The sequence below is a fragment of the Corythoichthys intestinalis genome, chromosome 18 (assembly GCF_030265065.1).
Source record: "Corythoichthys intestinalis isolate RoL2023-P3 chromosome 18, ASM3026506v1, whole genome shotgun sequence".
Lineage (NCBI taxonomy): Eukaryota > Metazoa > Chordata > Actinopteri > Syngnathiformes > Syngnathidae > Corythoichthys > Corythoichthys intestinalis.
This window is the reverse complement of record NC_080412.1, coordinates 46358425-46377349: the sequence shown is the minus strand read 5'-3', so window position 1 is coordinate 46377349 and position 18925 is coordinate 46358425. Positions and strand designations below refer to the sequence as shown.

At 39.5% G+C, this 18925-nt stretch overlaps 1 protein-coding gene across 12 annotated transcripts in view; it reads right to left on the bottom strand.

Annotated features, from left to right (window-relative positions):
• LOC130906910 (unconventional myosin-XVIIIa-like) overlaps positions 1-18925 on the bottom strand; it is a 186793-nt gene that overhangs the window by 19502 nt on the left and 148366 nt on the right. For all 12 annotated transcript variants that reach the window (XM_057821611.1, XM_057821609.1, XM_057821614.1 and 9 more), the window contains 5 exons: positions 18837-18920; positions 13511-13648; positions 13091-13276; positions 10992-11131; positions 8984-9028 (listed from right to left, as the gene is read on the bottom strand). In XM_057821611.1, the coding sequence (XP_057677594.1) occupies positions 8984-9028; positions 10992-11131; positions 13091-13276; positions 13511-13648; positions 18837-18920 (593 nt within the window). The remainder of the gene's footprint in view (positions 1-8983; positions 9029-10991; positions 11132-13090; positions 13277-13510; positions 13649-18836; positions 18921-18925) is intronic.

The following is an 18925-nucleotide window of genomic DNA, read 5'->3' as shown; positions in this document are numbered from 1 at the left end:
AAATTGTATGTTTTGGTAAAAAATTGAAGGAGTAAATACATTTTAAAACTTTTTTTTTCCCATTAAGAATGAATGGGCATGTCTTTGGCAAATATCCGGGAAACCGTACATTTTTTTCAAAAACATTTTCTCTGTGACTTTTATGCCCCTCGCCGTCCCGGAATTTTTGATGCCCAAGTTGTATGTTTTGGTCAAAAATTGAAGGAGTAAATACATTTTGAAACTTTTTTTTTCCCATTAAAAATGAATGGGCAAGTTTTTGGCAAATATCTGGGAAACCGTACATTTTTTCAAAAAAAAATTCTCCATGACTTTTATGCCCCTCGCCGTCCCGGAATTTTTGATGCGCAAATTGTATGTTTTGGTCAAAAATTGAAGAAGTAAATACATTTTGAAACTTTTTTTTTTTCCCATTAAGAATGAATGGGCAAGTTTTTGGCAAATATCCGGGAAACCGTACATTTTTTTTCAAAAACATTTTCTCTGTGACCTTTATGCCCCTCGCGTCCCGGAATTTTTTATGCCCAAATTGTATGTTTTGGTCAAAAATTGAAGGAGTAAATACATTTTGAAACTTTTCTTTTTTTCCCCATTAAACATGAATGGGCAAGTTTTTGGCAAATTTCCGGGGAACCGTACATGTTTTCCAAATTCTGTGCATAAATTTTATGCCCCTCACTGTCCTGGAATTTTTAATGCCCAAATTGTGTGATTTGGTCAAAAATTGTAGGACTACATATATTTTGAAACTTTTTTTTCTCATTACAAATGAATGGGCAAGTTTTTGTCAAATTTCCGGGGAACCGTATTTTTTTTTCCAAATTCTGTATATAACTTTTATGCCCCTCACCGTCCCGGAATTTTTGATACCTAAATTATGTAATTTGGTCAAAAATTGTAGACTAGATACATTTTGAAAATTGCTTCTTTTTTTTCCCGGAAAATTGCCGTTTGCGGCGCAACGAAAAAAAAGTTCTGGTCCGTTTGAAAAAAAGCCATCGTCGTACAAAAATTCCGGATGTGTCGATACTCGAATGGTGCCGATCGGTCAAGTGGGCTGCGTGGCGCGCCGAAGGAATCCCATTCAAATAAAAAAAACAGAATAACACTATCTGTATAGTATATATAAAATGGGTCGGACAAAAGTATTGGCACCTTCAGCCTAATACTTGGTAGCACAACCTTTAGACAAAATAACTGCAAACAACCGCTTCCGGTATCCATCAATGAGTTTCTTACAATACTCTGCTGGATTTTTAGACCATTCTTCTTTGGCCAACTGCTCCAGGTCTCAGATTTGAAGGGTGCCATTTTCAGAACCCTCCACAGGTGTTCTATGGGATTCAGGTCTGGCCACTTTTGAAGTCTCCAGTGCTTTCTCTCAAACCATTTTCTAGTGCTTTTAGAAGTGTGTTTTGGGTCATTGTCCTGTTGGAAGACCCATGACCTCTGAAGGAGACCCAGCTTTCTCACACTGGGCCCTACATTATGCTGCAAAATTTGTTAGTAGTCTCCAGACTTCATAATGCCATGCACACGGTCAAGCAGTCCAGTGCCAGAGGCAGCAAAGCAACCCTAAAACATCAGGGAACCTCCGCCATGTTTGACTGTGGGGACCGTGTTCTTTTCTTTGAAGGCCCCATTTTTTTCCCCCCCCTGTAAACTCTTATGTTGATGCATTTTCCCAAAAAACTCTACTTTTGTATCATCTGACCAGAGAACATTCTTCCAAAACGTTTTTGGCTTTCTCAGGTAAGTTTTGGCAAACTTCAGCCTGGCTTTATTTTATGTCTCTGGGTCAGAAGTGGCGTCTTCCTGGGTATCCTCCCATTGAGTCCCTTTTCATTCAGACGCTGACGGATAGTATGGGTTGACGTTGTTGTACCCTCGGACCGTGGGACAGCTTGAATTTGTTGTGATGTTAGTGGAGGTTCTTTATCCACCGTCTGCACAATCTTTCGTTGAAATCTCTCGTCAAATTTTCTTTTCCATCCACATCTAGGGAGGTTAGCCACAGTGCCGTGGGCTTTTAAACTTATTGATGACACTGCGCACGGTTGACACAAGAACATTCAGGTCTTTGGAGATGGACTTGTAGCCTTGAGATTGCCCGTGCTTCCTCACAATTTTGCTTCTCAAGTCCTCAGACAGTTTTTGGTCTTCTTTCTTTTCTCCATGTGCAAAGTGGTACACAGGGCAGAGGTTGAGTCAACTTTAATCCATGTTAACTGGCTGCAAATGTGATTTAGTTATTGCCACCACCTGTTATGTGCAACAGGGAAGTAACAGGTGCTGTTAATTAAACAAATTAGAGAAGCATCACATGATTTTTTTTAAAAGGGTGCCAATACTTTTGTCCCGCCCATTTTTGGAGTTTTGTGTAAAATGATAATGATTTAATTTTTTTTCGCCATTCTTTTTTGTGGGTTTTTCATTGCAGGAGAAATAAATTAAGATATTACTACCAAACTAGGGTGTAGGTTTGGTCTCAACATTGGTAGGGACGATATTATCGTAATGAACATACTGCAAACAATGATCCAAATAAGGGACGGCTAGCTTGACTTCGTTGTTCCTTGTAGAGGTTAGCAAGTTTAATGTTATGCTAACTCTGATGCAGGGCTGACTTTCAGCAGCAAAATTAGTGGTGTTTCCTCCACTTACACAATATTGACATCTTTTTACATGACTTACAGTGGCTGCTGCTGGCCGGAAAAAAAAAAAAAAAAACTTGTAATATCCCTCCTCTCCGAAAGGAGTGGAGGAGATGGCATGCTGTCGACATGAATCCTTTGGGGCTGTGTGAGTATGTGTGTGTCTTTGTGGCGGGACGGGGGCCTTCAAGTCATCAGCAGACTATCCTTCAATTTGGGGGGGGGGGGGGGGGGGGGCATTCAGCAAGTGAAAAGGGATAAATGTAAGTCTGTACATAATGGAAATAATTCACTCAATAATGGTTGGGTCTATTCCACTATTACAACATATGGGAAGAGAGTCTAAATTATCGATATAAATGAACTCTTTATATATTGCAAATAAGATTTGCTTAAAAATTGGTGGGGACAATTTGAACATCCTGAAAAGTTGGTAGTGTTATGTCCAGTGTTGTTAATCTTACTGAAAAAAAGTAATTAATTATAGTTACAAATTACTTCTCCCAAAAAGTAATTGCGTTACTAACTCAATTACCTGAATGTAAGAGTAATCAGTTACTTGGCAAAGTAATTGGTGATAATTACTTTTTTTTTTTTTCCTCAAAAAAAAAAAAAAAACATTGGCCACACTATGTGAAGTTTTTTGTGGAGGTTTTTGGTACAATTGGCCCGAGCCCAATTCTTTACCCTAATTTACCCTTTACCCTGAATCAACTGTTAAAAGTTGTTAAAATTGCTCCCATTATTGCATTAGTTCCCTTCTCTCTACTTTCGACATATGAAAGTTTTAAAACTGTTTCATCATTTAAAGATAGATTCAAGTCAAGATTTTGCCGATTTAGAAGTATTTTAGATAAAAAGTTACTTAGGTTCGCGAGGAAGGTTCTCTACAACAGAGCCGTCCTAAAAAGCCTACTGCTTTAAGATGGCGGCTGTCATTTTGCATCTAGTTATATCTATATACAGTATATGGGATATCTACCATGTCTACCATATCTACCATAACATGCGGGCGTAGTTTGTCCGGCTATCGGCTACAACATGTATTATTGGAGCTACCTAGCATCGCGTTTGCTCGGCGTCACAACTTTCTTGCCTCCTCCCCGCTCCTGCTCTGCTCTGTCGTCTCGGTGAGTCCGTCTCCCTCAGACTTTTCGACCAATATAGTAACGCATAGTAACGCATGCCTTTCCGTCCTCAGTAACGGTAACGGCGTTGCCAAGATGAGAAAAGTAATTAATTAGATTACCCACTACTGAAAAAAATAACGCCGTTAGTAACGCCGTTATATTGTAACGCCGTTATTAACAACACTGGTTATGTCCCTACTGTCCCTAAGCAAACCTACACCCCGGCTACCAAAGCATTTGTAGTTGCAATCATTTTCTGGGAGATATTGAGCATTATCTGACAGAATTGCAGGGGTGCCAAGACTTTTGGCCAGCACTGTATCGTCGCAATTTCTCTAGAAATTGCATTTTCTAGTTACTATAACTTTTATCAATGGCTGTGGGGGAAAAATTGTCATTGTTTGATCTGCTCTATCATTCTTAGTCATACATGTTGTGTTTCGTTAATGCATAGTGTCTTGTTCTCACTAAATGCCAGCATACTTCATACCCAGCCTTACCATCAATACAAGTGACAAGATGATCAATCTCACCGTCTTTGCTGATTACGAGGAGAACACATTATTCATGATGCTGCAAGATAGCCGTGCTGGCGAGCTTTATCAGGTGTCTTCCTACCAAGCTAAAAAACTCCATCACCAGTGTCACCGTGCCCACTGTCACATAATCGGCCTTTTTCCTTTTTCAGAACAAAATGTTCTTCTATCTCACCGTCAAGGGATGGACTGTATCTAAATTTCAAAATCAAATGATAATAGCAAAAAAATACTTTCTTGTACTGCATACCTATAATCAGTGTTGTTTTTGGCAGGCCTTTTCATTTCCGTCTTAATTAGAGATCTAGCCAAGGCAAAGTCTGGGTAAGTTTTATGTGTATTTTGCATAGCTATTTTGATTGGGAATGCCAGTACTCTTTGCATTGAGTGCTTTTCTTTTTGTGAACATTATTTTTTTGAGAGATCTGAGTATTATTTTTGTTGTGCTTCCACTAAATGATACTGTAGCGACTTAACTGTTCCACCCAAATGCATGACGGGAAGTTGGGCAACCATGTCTGTCAGTGGTGGCTGCAAATGGTATTTGTTCTGTGTTGAGTTCAATGAAGCGTGTTAAGAAAAAGATCGTCTTCTGTCATTCTTCTCCACGTCGTTCGCCACAATAGTTATGTTTGTTGCGAAAGAGTTACCAAAGCCTATGCCAAAAAAAAAACAATAAAACCACAAGATGGCATTAACATCATTAACATTCTTTCTGTTAAAGGGATCCACAGATAGAAAGACTTGTAGTTCTTAAAAGATAAATTTGAATACGAGTTATACTAATTTTATATTAAGAAAAAGAAAGTCTCCTGCTCCGCCCAAATGCATGATGGGAGGTTGGGCAACCATGACTGTCAGTAGTGGCTGCAAATGGTATACAATATGTTCTGCGATGTGGTCAATTAAGCGTGTTAAGAAAAAGATCGTTTCTTGCTCCGCCCAAATGCATGATGGGTAGTTAGGCAACCATGACTGTTAGTAGTGGCTGCCAAAGCTTAAGCTAATAAAAGGCGCGGTCCAATGAACGCCTGTGTCCACTCGCATTCCTCCGCCTTTTTGCTCTCAATGGTCTAAAATGGCGTCATTGTAAACTGTTTTAGGCAACACATGAACCATGCATACGTTAATTGCGTCAAATATTTTAACGTGATTAATAAAAAAAAAATAATTACCACCCGTTAACGCGATAAATTTGACAGCCCAAGATTAATTTAAAAAATTAATTACCGCCCGTTAACGTGATACATTTGACAGCACTAATTATTTTATAATTAAATATACTGTACAGAAAGTCATTTTGGAACATTTTTGGTTTGTGGTGTGCTGCGAGATGTTTTCCAATGTAAAATTATGACTCAGAAAAGGTTGAAAAACACTGGATTAGATGACTCACTACTAAAAAAATAACGCTGTTATTAACAACACTGATCACAGGATACTATTTGATTGTGCCAATCTTGAAAATCCAAATACGCAGGCAATGCAAATCCCTCTCTCTTGCTCACTACCGAGGATAAAAGACAAACCAATGTGAAATAAAAGGTGGCTTGCAATTGAGTGCTGCGCAAATGGTGTCACAAGCAATTTGTCCTTGGCCCCCCATTCCTTGCTAACCGCTCCTGAGGCCCACAGATACAAGCAAGCCCCAAGAATTTGGAAGTCAACGTTAATGGCTTCTGACAATCAGCCTTGGCTGGTTGTAAATCTTTGTCACAAATACTCAGACTCAGGCTCATATCGCATACGGCTCAACGTAACCTCTTCAAAATCGAACCTTTTTAAGTTCATTATTTGACATATTGTCAGGCGGATTACATTAAATAGTGTGTCTAGCGTGTCGTACTGTTGATTCACCTTGCTTGTACCGTGACTACCCCTTCAGAAATTCCACCCGACAATATTGATGCTTAACTCTGATTGACATTAACAGCTTGTTTGTGTATAAATGCACCAAGAGGCGTGTCTAACAACCTCTATTTAAATTCATATGACTTGCAAAGCCTTGGCAGCCCATTTGACTTTCATGCAATGCATTTAACTCATTGGCTGACATTTGCAGTGATAGACGTCCAATGCATTTTCTTCTGGGAGGGGCCAGCAGCGATCATTCCACGGATTCAACGGATTGGACGTCTATTACCATCAGTAGCCCAGAAACGTGAACATTCACTGTCAGCCCGAAAGCGAAATGATTAAGCTAACAAAATGGACATGAGAGTCCATTATTCCAATCTTGCTTACAATTACCGTAATTTTTGGACTATAAAGCCGCTACTTTTTTTCCTTCATTTTGAATCCTGTGGCTTATAGTCCAGTGCGGCTTATTTGTTGATTTATTTGGGTGAATAGGTAACGCTTTATTTGACAGTGGCGTCATAAGACCGCAATCATTATGACATGACTCTATGTATCTATCTATCTCTATCTATCATTACTAAATGCTTATAACAGATGTCATAAAGTGTCATCCAGCAAATTATGTCACTAAGTCCATTTATGTTCAGCTCAGATCTTTTACATCCATTCAAAAGTGAGATCATTTGCCGGATGACACTAAATTACATCTGTTATAAGCATTCATTAATGCTCATGACAGTGTCATGTCATAATTATGACAGTTTTATGACGTCACAGTCAAAAAAGTGTTCCCAAATACTATAACTAGCAATTAATGAAACAACTGGAACAGTAACTGAAGAAATAATTACCACAAAACATGGATTTTGATTGTTGTTTACATATGTAGCACTGCAATGCATTTATGGAGGCATGTTGGACAGCAACAGTGTTGACAGCAGGTGGCAGCAGAGGTTGACTGTCTCCCACAAGGGAGCAGTGATGGCCAAATGAAGCTTCTTGACACAATGAAGCCAATTGGTTCAAAGCTTCATGGTGTTTCATTTGGTCTTATAACAGTCTTATGATGCCGCTGTCAAATAAAGTTTTACCATTTAATTTTTTGTTGTTGTTGTAAATATCCCATAATACATACATAATAATAATACATAATACAGGACTGCTGCGGCTTATAGTCCAGCGCAGCTTATTTATGAACACATGCCGTTTTCATGCCAAACTTGGTGGGTGGCGGCTTATAGTCTGGTGCGCCTTATAGTGGGTAGTTACTTTATTTTTAAAGGGTATGACAACACCTGGGGAAATGCTAATATTCCATCATTTATCCATAAACGCATGCCTTTTGGATTCATATCATGCCACTTCGTGTAATTACACACATCGCAACACCAAGAAAATGATAGGAATTTGGATCGATTGTCAAGCTAAAATGACCGGTGCCCGAGATCCCGGAAATATAGCATATTGTGTGCGTGACGTCACAACAAGGAAACAACCGGCTCAGTGCTTAATACTGAATGGCGGTGATGATGGCGGACAATTTTGTTTCTAGTTGCAGCGACGAATCCGACGTAACGAACGTTCTTCTAATGGTGACGAGGAGAGTTATGAACCTTTCTTTGGTGTTTTGGGTTATCAATTTGAGCCCAAACGAATGCCAATGCAGCCTAATGAAAGGATCATTGAGGGGAGCAATCACACTGAGATAACACCGGCAACAGATCGTGTGGGAAACACCGAATGGTTTGTTTTGCATTTGTTTTTGTGAAGTTGATACACCGTGACCGCGAAATAAAGTATAGAATAATTATCATTTATTGTGCTATCTTAGGTTTTCGCTCTGCCACCAGACACAAATATGAATGGGATTAGAGGATTTGTTGTATATATTTTACGAGCGATAATTTATACATGTCCTATATCCAATACGTGATATGTTTTTTATTATAAAAGAGTACCCACTCTGGCCATTTTGAGCTTGGCTGCTCCGCTCCTTTGGTTAGCCTGGGGTGGTAGGGTGGTCTCATCAGAGCCAGTCATCGTCCTCTTTCTTGATATCTCGGGACATTTAGGTGGCTGCGCGTGTATGGTGGGCACCCCATCTGCTTTCAGCAGCAATTTCTTCGCAAAACCTGATTTCATTTGTCCATAGTTCGAATAGCTTTCAGATGTAAAATGCGCACCACACAATACCGTGCCGGAGGCTGGGTCTGCAAAATTAGCCCTCTTAGCACGGACGAACTTTACTCATTGTCTGCGTAGTCCAGCTCTTTTTCTCGCGTTCGGGAATTCATGGGTACTACATTGCGACAAATGGCTATTTGTACACCACATAGCATGACAGGTTTGAACAATCTTAGCGATTTTTTGATAAAACACGAACGCAACTCTCTCGTCGATAAACAACGATGGCACCTGCCTCGACCTTTTGTTTCCTTGTTGTGACGTCTCCGCCCCATTCGGCTGTTTCCGGAATACGTTCGGAAATGTTCGTAATTTTCGATCTATTTTCGATAATTGCTCATGAATCAGAATTTTTTTTGTTGTTAACTTTATTAATATTTGTTATCCTGCCACATAATGGCTCTATTGATATCTCACAGTCCCTTAGTATTATAATACCCTTTAAAATGTAGGGTAAGCCAAATACTGCAGAAACAGAGTATTGGCGCAAAAAAATGCAGTATCAAGTCGATACTAATTTTTTAGCGTGAACACTAGGAAGTACTGCATTGATGCCTGGAAAATAAGTGTGAAAACAAGCACCGTCACAAACACAAAAGACAGTATTTTCCACACTCACGTTTTGTTCTTTCTTTTCTGATACTTTGTCACCATGTCTTGCAAACTGCACAGCGTGTGGATGCGATCCAAGTGAGAAGAGGGAAACAGAAAAAGAACAAGGTGAGATATGTGCACAACATTACCGTTGTTCAACACACAGGCAGACTCATTATCGACGCTAAATCTATTTCTGGCTTTTTTTTTTTTTTTTTTTTTGCTCAAGCACATTTCTGTTTGTTTTGCTTCAATTGATTCTTGCCTATTGTAAAAACAGAAATCACGAGCAGACAATGGCTTTAAACCAGGTCAGACGGACGAGTGACGCATAAGGCAGAATGACAAACTCGTCTTCAAAGAAATCTGCTCCAGATAAAAAAACAACACAAGTCGATCATGAGTGACAACCTTGCTACACTCATTAGCAAGATTATCCTTCAACACAGTGCGCGACTACAGTGTTCTAGATCAGGGGTTTCGAACTTAATTTTTTTGTTGGCGGGCTATCTTCATGGCAATTAGATCTCATATGGGCCGGACAAGTTGATTTTTGGACAAATAAGTTCAAAAACTCAATGGTACTGAAAGATGAGCATTCACAGCCAGCCCTTCCGGCTTAAGTGAATTGGACATCTATCGTTACCAATGGCAGGTAATGATTTCATTTCGTGTCAATTCCTTGTTATTTTAGCTCATTTGCTCCCAAAAACGTATGAATATGTTCAATTTTTATTGTTTCAGTGTCCCAAAAACGTATTTATACGTCGTTCACGTCTTTTTTTCACAAGAGACATCTCTAGGTTCTGATGCAACTTCGCTCCAAAGTCCATTTTAAAGCAATAAAACTGGCCATTGGACGGCAGTAGCGCGTTTTTTTGCTTTTAACCAAGAATCAAGACTCTTTTACGTCCATACCTATAAAGAATACAGGGATTTAATCATTTATTCACAAGAATTTTTAACAAAAAAAGCTGTTTGTGATATGGCGGCCGCTAATTTGCTTACTGACTAGCATTATAGTTCGCAATATTTATGTAAAATAATGCTAACTGCAGTTTTTTTTTTTTTTAAACCAAGAATCGAGACTGTTTTACATCCGTATCTATAAAGAATTCAGGGATTTAAGCATTTATTCACAAGAATTTTCAACGGAAAAGGCTCTTTGTCTGTGATATAGCGGCCGCTAATTTGCTTACTGACTAGCATCATAATTTGATAACTGCCGTTTTTTGCTTTTAACCAAGAATCAAAACTGTTTTACGTCCATATCTACAAAGAATACAGGGATTTAAGCATTTATTCACAATCATTTTCAAGGGAAAAAGCTCTTTTTCTGTGATATGGCTGCTGCTAATTTGCCTACTGACTAGCATCATAATTTACAATATTTATGTAAAAAAAATGCTAACTGCCCGTTTTTTCTAGTTTGTTTTTAACCAAGAATTGAGACTGTTTTACATCCATATCTATAAAGAACTCAGGGATTTAAGCATTTATTCACAAGAATTTTCAACGAAAAAAGCCCTTTGTGATACCACTAGGTCAGCTTTGACGGCCACGCAAACAATGCAGGCCACCTATTAATCGGCCCCGTGACCCGTCGATATATTATTAAGTCAATGGTTAAATTGCCCTAGGTCCCGGACATTATACTAGGACGCGACCGTGTCATCTCAGTGTCAGTCGACCCGTTCAAATGCCGGGATTTAAACGGAGTTCAGTGTATGTCTGAAAGGGGTTCTAGTCACTTCCTTGTTAACTCGTTGGCTGCCATTGACAGTGCTAGACGTCCATTCCATTTTGACTGGGCGAATGAAGGAATGTAACTGCGGACACCACAGTAAGCCAGGTGCAGTCGATCACACAAATCACCATTTCTATGGCACCAATGAAAGATATGTACAGTATGAATGTGCTGCAACATGCATGTCAGGCAGAAACCGCCCCCTTCCCTGGACCTTGTACGTTTGACACCCCTGGTCTAGAGTTTGAATACAAAAAGGCGACTGAATGTAAAGCGTCAAAGCTACCTGTTGATTAGGTCATCATTGTCATCACTCTCCATTTCATCCTCAATGGCAGCCTGCAGGTCAGCTATCCTCTTGAAGGCCAGCTTCAGATCCACTTGTAAACTCTGATTGGCCGCCTCTAAGCTCTCAATGTCCATTTCCTGGTCAACGGACAAGTAAAGCAGTGGTTTCATCTCGAGCTGCAACGATTAATCAAGTAATTCGATTAGATAAAAAGCTTCAAATCAAATTTTGCGGCTTCAAGGATTCGTTTAAATAGTGACGTAATGACTTGTTTTGAAAGTGTCTCAAAACAATACTCAAAACAGTGCATACACTGCATTCTAGTGGAAAAAGTGAATACGTCCTAACTCGTCTAACGGCTGAATCCAGCTGCTCCCTGTTAAGACCAACATGAGGTAATATTTTTGTTGGAGCGAATATGTTTGTTTATGCGTTCATTATTTAGTATATTTAGCTGTTTTTTTGTGGGAAAATGTGTATGAACAACTTCTTCCTGCCTTCGACGGGTGCTAACGTGTTTCCTCCCTGCTCCTGCTGCCATCTTCCTCAGTCTAGTCTGTCTGCTTTTTTTGTATTTCCTCTGTAGATCAACTGTTGCTGGTCTCACATACGAAAATGGATCTGATTTGTTGGTCTCTCAGCGCAATTGACAAGATTTTTTGCACCAGGAGAGCCGTCTTTCCCAGATGCTACCTTCGCCACTGGATAAGTGAGAGATTCATGGGATCACTGGAAGCCAGTGTGTCTTGCTGTCCTGTGTGTTGAAGATATCGAGGATATTTGGCTGTTTATCGTGACGGTTGTGGGGTTCCTTCTGCTTGGCTTAGGAGGTGCCTTGCTCTACAGTTTCCAAGACGGCAGCTTTCAAGGACATCAACAAATTGACCATGGATCAAACAGTGTGATTCAAGGCATTGGAGGACCGCGTCGAGGCTTGGATTGAGAACTGGCTCCGTGAACTCACGGTTCGGTCCGAGGAAGGATGGAGAAGAGTTGATGCTACCTGGCGCCGGGTGACCGAACTGTCGTGGCAGACCGCGACTATCGGCAATGACTTAAGGGACCTGAGATCTCACCTAAGCCCTGAGGAGCGTGAATTTGACTGAAGACCAACTGTATTTGGACACATTGAATTACTTATTCGGCTTATTCGACTATAATTTTCCTTTACCTTTCCCGAACACCCTTATCCCACCCCTCCCTTCTCCTGGAGAGAGCCGCGCAGATGGCCCTATCTCTTGCCCTTGATTCTCTTCCCAAGGATGGTAGCAGGGCCCTGTGACTCTTATTTTGTCTACAGACACGTACAAATACTGATACACTAGTGCATACACACTCTCACACACACAGCCTCCCCCCTCCAGTCCGCCACTGCCTTTTTTCTTACAATCACTGACCCCCACGCCCTTCCTCTAGCCATTACTGTTCTTTTTTTGTACAAAAATATCTGTGCACGTGACCTGTGCATCTTGTCATATCCCTGCTATGTTGTATGATATACAGTATGTGTGTACTGTAACTACTGTAACTGCTCTCCTTGTAACCTGCTCTGTAATTTTTGAAGCAGGGAGAGAAGTTGGCGGCGCGGAACGTCTGCAGCGGCCAGATGCTCACTCATCGAACGGAATTTCGTTGTCATCTGATGTCATCTTGTGAGAGCTGTTGTCAATGACAAATAAATCTCTGAATCTGAACGTTTTGTTAAGAACTTTGTAAAATAGCATTTAATGTAGCGGACTTTTGCTATGCAAGTTAGCCAACTTTCCTTTTGTTTGACTTTGATACTTTTTTTTTTTTTTTTATACCTTTTGAGGCTAAACTCAGGTATTTTTAATTTAGTTTTAAATGCATTTAACGCTCTTTTGAAAGTGCAATCTTAGCAAGCCAAACTAAATAATATTGCAAGCGTAAATAATATTGCTTGTTTCTTAAGTTTTACATCAGTTTTACATCTAAACCCTAAAATTTATTCTGCAAGGCATTAAATGTTTGTAATCCAATGACTCGATTATTCGAACAAACTAATCTATAAATTTATCGATGATTTAAATAATCGAAAGCTGCAGCCCTAGTTTCCTCTCAGGTTACAATCGTACCAGCTCGTGCTTCTTCCGGCTGGCCTCGGCCTCCTTCTTGGACACGTCGGCCATTTCTTCTTTCATGTCCCTTATCTGTCTTTGCATTCGTTTATTCTGCTCCTTCTCTCTATCCTCTGCAGCAATATGCTGGTTTTTCTCCTCAGACATCTTCTCAAGGTTTTCCTTCAGACGACCCACCAAACTCTAAAGACAGAAACGGAAGATTTGGATCAAGTAGGAGTTAAGCAAACAAATGATAAAAATGGAACCGAGTCGGTGAGAACGGAGACTTTGAAACGACTCTTTTTTTATGTTTTTTCCGCCGATGCACCTAATGTCACGGCCGAGTGTTCTTGATGTCTGTCTCAAAATGAAAATGTCATGTCGGATTTGTATTTCCTGGAAAGAATCTTCTTTTACATTGAAGGATCATCTGACCTCCAAACGTTTGATCTGCGTCCTCTCGTACTCCAGTTTGGTTTCCAGCTCACGAATCTTCGCCTCTTGACGGCTCACCAGAGACTTTTCAACCATGGATTGTTCCTGAAACTCCAGCTGACTCTGCAGCGAATGAAGCTGGGGAAAGGAAGGAAGGACACACAGATGCACACTCACTCTTCATTTAGCTTGTACATCCAATAATAGTGAACTTTATACCCTTTGAGTAAATGTCACATGTCAAGTGTGAGAAATGAGTTGAAGATAATCTTCCAAGCTACAACAAATGGCCAAACAAGAGCTTTGGGTTAAAAGCAGGGGTGAAAGTAGGCCGAAACGGTCCTGAACTAGAAACTGCTATTTCTGGAGAAATTACTCTGGGTCTTTGCTGTGTGGTGATACAGATCTTAGCCCCGCCCAGGTTAGTTTGGGGAAATTTCGGGGACAATAGCCTGTCGCTTCCTGTTGATTTGGCGACATTTGGGGGACACATCCTGGTCATATCAGGTCATTTGGGGACACTTGGAGGGCGCGTCCTACTCATATCAAGTCATTAGGGGACATTTGGGGGGCGTGTCATAGTCATATCAGGTCATTTGGGAAGATTGGGGGTCGTGTCCTCGTCATATGAGGTCATTTGTGGAGATTGGGGGGCGTGTCCTCGTCATATCAGGTCATTTGGGGACATTTGGGGGGCGTGGCCTGGTCATATCAGGCCATTTGGGGACATTTGGGGGGCGTGGCCTGGTTATATCAGGTCATTTAGGGACATTTAGGGGGCGTCTCCTGGTAATATCAGGTCATTTTTGGACATTTGGGGGGCGTGTCCTGACCATATCAGGTCATTTGGGGGGCTTGTCCTAGTCATATCTGGTCATTCCCTGTTGATTTGGGGACATTTGTTTTCGCCATTGAAAACGATTGGCAATTTGGACGTCCATAGTCGTCAATTGCATCGATTTACAGTTGCGTCAATGGAATCCTAGTACATTGGCATCAATAGAATTGACAAACATGGCTGTCAATGGCATTAAACAAAGTAAATGCCAATGAAAATGAATGGGAAATTTGGACGTCCATGGCCGTCAATGGCATCGACACACATATATGTCAATGGAATCCAAGTACAGTGGCATAAATAGATTCGACATACATGGCCGTCAATGGAATCAATGCAAAGTAAATTCCATTAGAAGTGAATGGGAAATTTGAACCAACGTTGCATGCCATTAAAAATGAATGGGAAAGTTTTGGGCAAATTTCCGGGGATAGTAAATTTTTTCCACTTCTATGCCCCTCAGCGTCCCGGAATTTTTGATGTCCAAATTATGTGATTTGGTCAAAAACTGTAGGACTAGATACATTTTGAAAATGTGGTTGTTTTTTTGAAAAATCGGTGAAAAATCGGCATTTACGCGCAAACGGAAAATTTTTCGGGGTCGTTCGAAAAATTCCCTGCGTCGCATGGAAATTCTGGTCGTTTCGATATTCGAACGGTGCTAATTGGTCAAACGGTTGGGCCTGTGTGGCTCGCCGAAGAAATCCCATTCCCAAAAAAAACAAAAAATTATTATTATTGTTGGAATGGAAAGCTAAGACACAAGACGGATATACACATTCAACATACGGTACATAAGTACTGTATTTGTTTATTATAACAATAAATCAACAAGATGGCATTAAAATTATTAACATTCTGTTAAAGCTATCCATGGATAGAAAGACTTGTAGTTCTTAAAATATAAATGTTAGTACAAGTTATAGAAATGTTATATTAAAACCCCTCTTAATGTTTTCGTTTTGATAAAATTTGTAAAATTTTCAATCAAAAAATGAACAAGTAGCTCGCCATTGTTGATGTCAATAATTACACAATGCTCATGGTGCATAAAATCAGTCGCACCACAGCGCCAGCAGAGGGAGACAAAAAACACAAGTAACAAGTGGACATGACACTGCTGTCGTTTTAATCTGTTTGAGCGGGGCATTTGCGTTAATTGCGTCAAATTTTTTTACTAGGGCTGTCAAACGATTACAATTTTTAATCGAGTTAATTACAGCTTAAAAATTAATTAATCGTAATTAATCGCAATTAATCGCACTTCAAACCATCTATAAAATATGCCATATTTTTCTGTAAATTATATATATATTCTGTAAAATAATTTGTTGGAATGGAAAGATAAGACACAAGATGGATATATACATTCAACATACGGTACATAAGGACTGTAGTGGGCATTTCACTCTACTATCATTTAAATCTGTCTATGCTGTTCTCACTCCGAAGCGTCTACTTTTTCCAAAGCTAGACAGCTAGTGAACGATGCCTTAATAATCAGACTTCTTCCTTTTCCATCTGATTTATTAATAAAATGGCCTCAAACCACTGTCCTCTTTAGACCGTAGTGAAACTACAAAAAAAAAGTACACAAGCATTGCATAAGCAACAACGTTAGCTTAGCACGCTATACAGGTTCACTAAACATAAACAAAAAGCATCTCATACAAAAAATATAACATTTCGCTTACTAACATAATATGTACATTCTTTACAACAACCATACTTACGGACAAATCTTGTCCAAGAATCATATAAGCACAACATTACAATGTAGGCGTCAGCCCGAGACGTCGTGCAGCCATATTGAACTGGCAAGAAAGCAATAAACCATGTCGCAAAGCGACCACAAGAGTTCGCTGTTAGACAGCACAAAAAACCTTGCTGTAAAACTTACCAAAAAGCAGAATACCGTCTGAGCGGGACATGTGCGTTAATTGCGTCAAATATTTTAACGTGATTAATTTAAAAAATTAATTACCGCGCGTTAACGCGATAATTTTGACAGCCCTAATTTTAACGTGATTAATTTAAAAAATTAATTACCGCCCGTTAATGCGATAATTTTGACAGCCCTAATTTTTTTTGTTTTGTTACTGTCGCTTTTTCTCCAATATGTTAGGTGATAAAAAATCGATCCAAACAAATGGAAAAAAAAAAAAAAAGACGTTTAAAAGGGTAAATATATGAAAAAGAAAATCTCTACCACTCCTTGATGTCTGCGATTTCTGCATCGCAACGCTTGTTATATATTACCATGTTTTTACCCATAAAATCCCCCCAAAAAAACCAGCTGTGGCCATTCACAGCTGTGTCTTGACACTCAGTGATACATGCTACATGGAGTTTTTGGATCGAAACAAGGTAAGTACGCGATAATATCTCGTTATACTCATGGCGTCTGTAATTCTGCTCTCGCTTGCTCTCACCTCCAGATAGGGTTTTTCTGTTTAAAACATTTTTTTAAAGTGCACTCCTGTTCAAAAATTTTCTTCCCCCAGAAAATTGAGATTTCTAATGATGTATCTCACATGCGTATCAGACAATTTTGAAAGTTGGCCAAATTGGGGGTCTCAGAGCGGAACTTGAGTGTTTTCCGCCATGTGTAAAACCTGTTGTGTTTTATTGTGTGTTATAAATTTGAATGCCAAAAGCAGTTTTCTTTGCATTTCTGTGGTTTTAGGGGGGGGAAATATGCTGTCACGGTGGCGACCTTTATGTCAGGGAGTTCCAGTAAGACACTTTCACCCCTGGTAAAAAGTCACAATTATCATGTCAATGCTGAGAGAAACACAATGTTCAAATGCTCATTCTTAATCTTACATGCATTACATGAAAAAGCTATCTATAATAGTCAGGTTTTTTTTTTGTTTGACCCAGCGACACTGTTCAAACACCAAAACGAATAACTGACCAAACCATTTGTGCACTCATCTGCTTCATGATTTGAATGGAGAACATTCAAATGAAAGTCATTTCTTTCCCTCGAATGACTTTGACTGAAGAGCTCTCATAAAAACAGCCGAAAGGAACAATGACACTTAATGAGTGATTTTGCATCTGAGATGAGTATGAGATTTGAGGGGAGGGAGGTTCTGATTGAGTTCACTCAATAGGCCAGATTGCCCTTTTACTAGAGAGGCCGGCGACATTTCAAGGTTAAACCATCCAATGTGTTTCAGTGCCAGTGACGATGAGAGATGTCTAAGAGGCTGGTCAATGAGTTAAAAAACTGGAAATCCTGGGTTTTTTTGGCTATAAAGAAAGACCAGAAGGGCGTCAGATGACCCCGATACCGAACTGACTACTTGGCTTTGTCAAACAATAGACCAATCAAACAAGCAACGGCGAACCACAAACAAGACGTCACTTCCGCTCATTAATATTCATAATGTTAGCTACTGTTGCTAAGGGAGGACACGCAACCGTTTTTCCACAATAGGAAATGAATGGAAATCATGTACGAAGGAGATGTTTACAAAGCTAAACCTACAAATTCTCTCCGAAAATGATGTCCCTGGTGCCAAATTCACTGGCAAAGATGTGGAAGTTATTATATTATATTATATTATATTATATTATATTATATTATATTATATTATCTGAAAAACAATTTTTTTAATTTAGGCACTCCTGCCATCGTCATACCTTTTCTGTTACCAACTGTTTTACGTCCATATCTATAAAGAATTCAGGCATTTTAGCATTTATTCACAAGAATTTTCAACAGAAAAAGCTCCCTTTACATTTGGTGGCTACTAATTTCCTTTCTGACTAGTCTCATAGTTCGCAATATTTACGTAAAATAAATGCTACCTGCACGTTTTTTTTTTTTCTTTTTCCTGCTTTCAACCAAGAATCGAGACTGTTTTACGTCCATATCTATTAAGAATTCAGGGATTTTAGCATTTATTCACAAGAATTTTCAACGGAAAAAGCTTTTTGTTTACATTTGCCGGCCGCAAATTTCCTTACTGACTAGTCTCATAGTTTGCAATATTTATGTAACATAAATGGGACCTGCACGTTTTTGGGGGTTTTTTTTGCTTTTTTTTTTTTTTTTTTGCTTTTAACGAAGAATCGAGACTGTTTTACTTTCATATCTATAAAAAATTCAGGGATTTAAGCATTTATTCACAAGAATTTTCAACGGAAAAAGCTATTTGTTTACATTTGGCGGCCGCTAATTTCTTGAATAGTCTCATAGTTCGCATTATTTACGTGAAATAAATGCTATCTGCACATATTTTTTTTGCTTTTAACCATGAATTGAGACAGTTTTACGTCCATATCTATAAAGAATTCAGGGATTTAAGCATTTACACAAGAATTTTCAACAGAAAAAGCTCTTTGTTTCCACTCGGTCAGCTTTGACGGAGATACGCCCCCTATGAATTGGCCCCGTGTCCTGTCAATACATTATGAAGTCTATGAATGAGCCTTCAGTTGAATTTGTCAAGCAAGTTGGCAATCGGGTGTTTGTACCTTTTCTTGAATCTCCTGCTTCTCCTTCGTGGCCTCCTCCAGCTGCGCCTGTAGGTCACTGATCTGGCCTAAATCTCTGGCAGACTAAT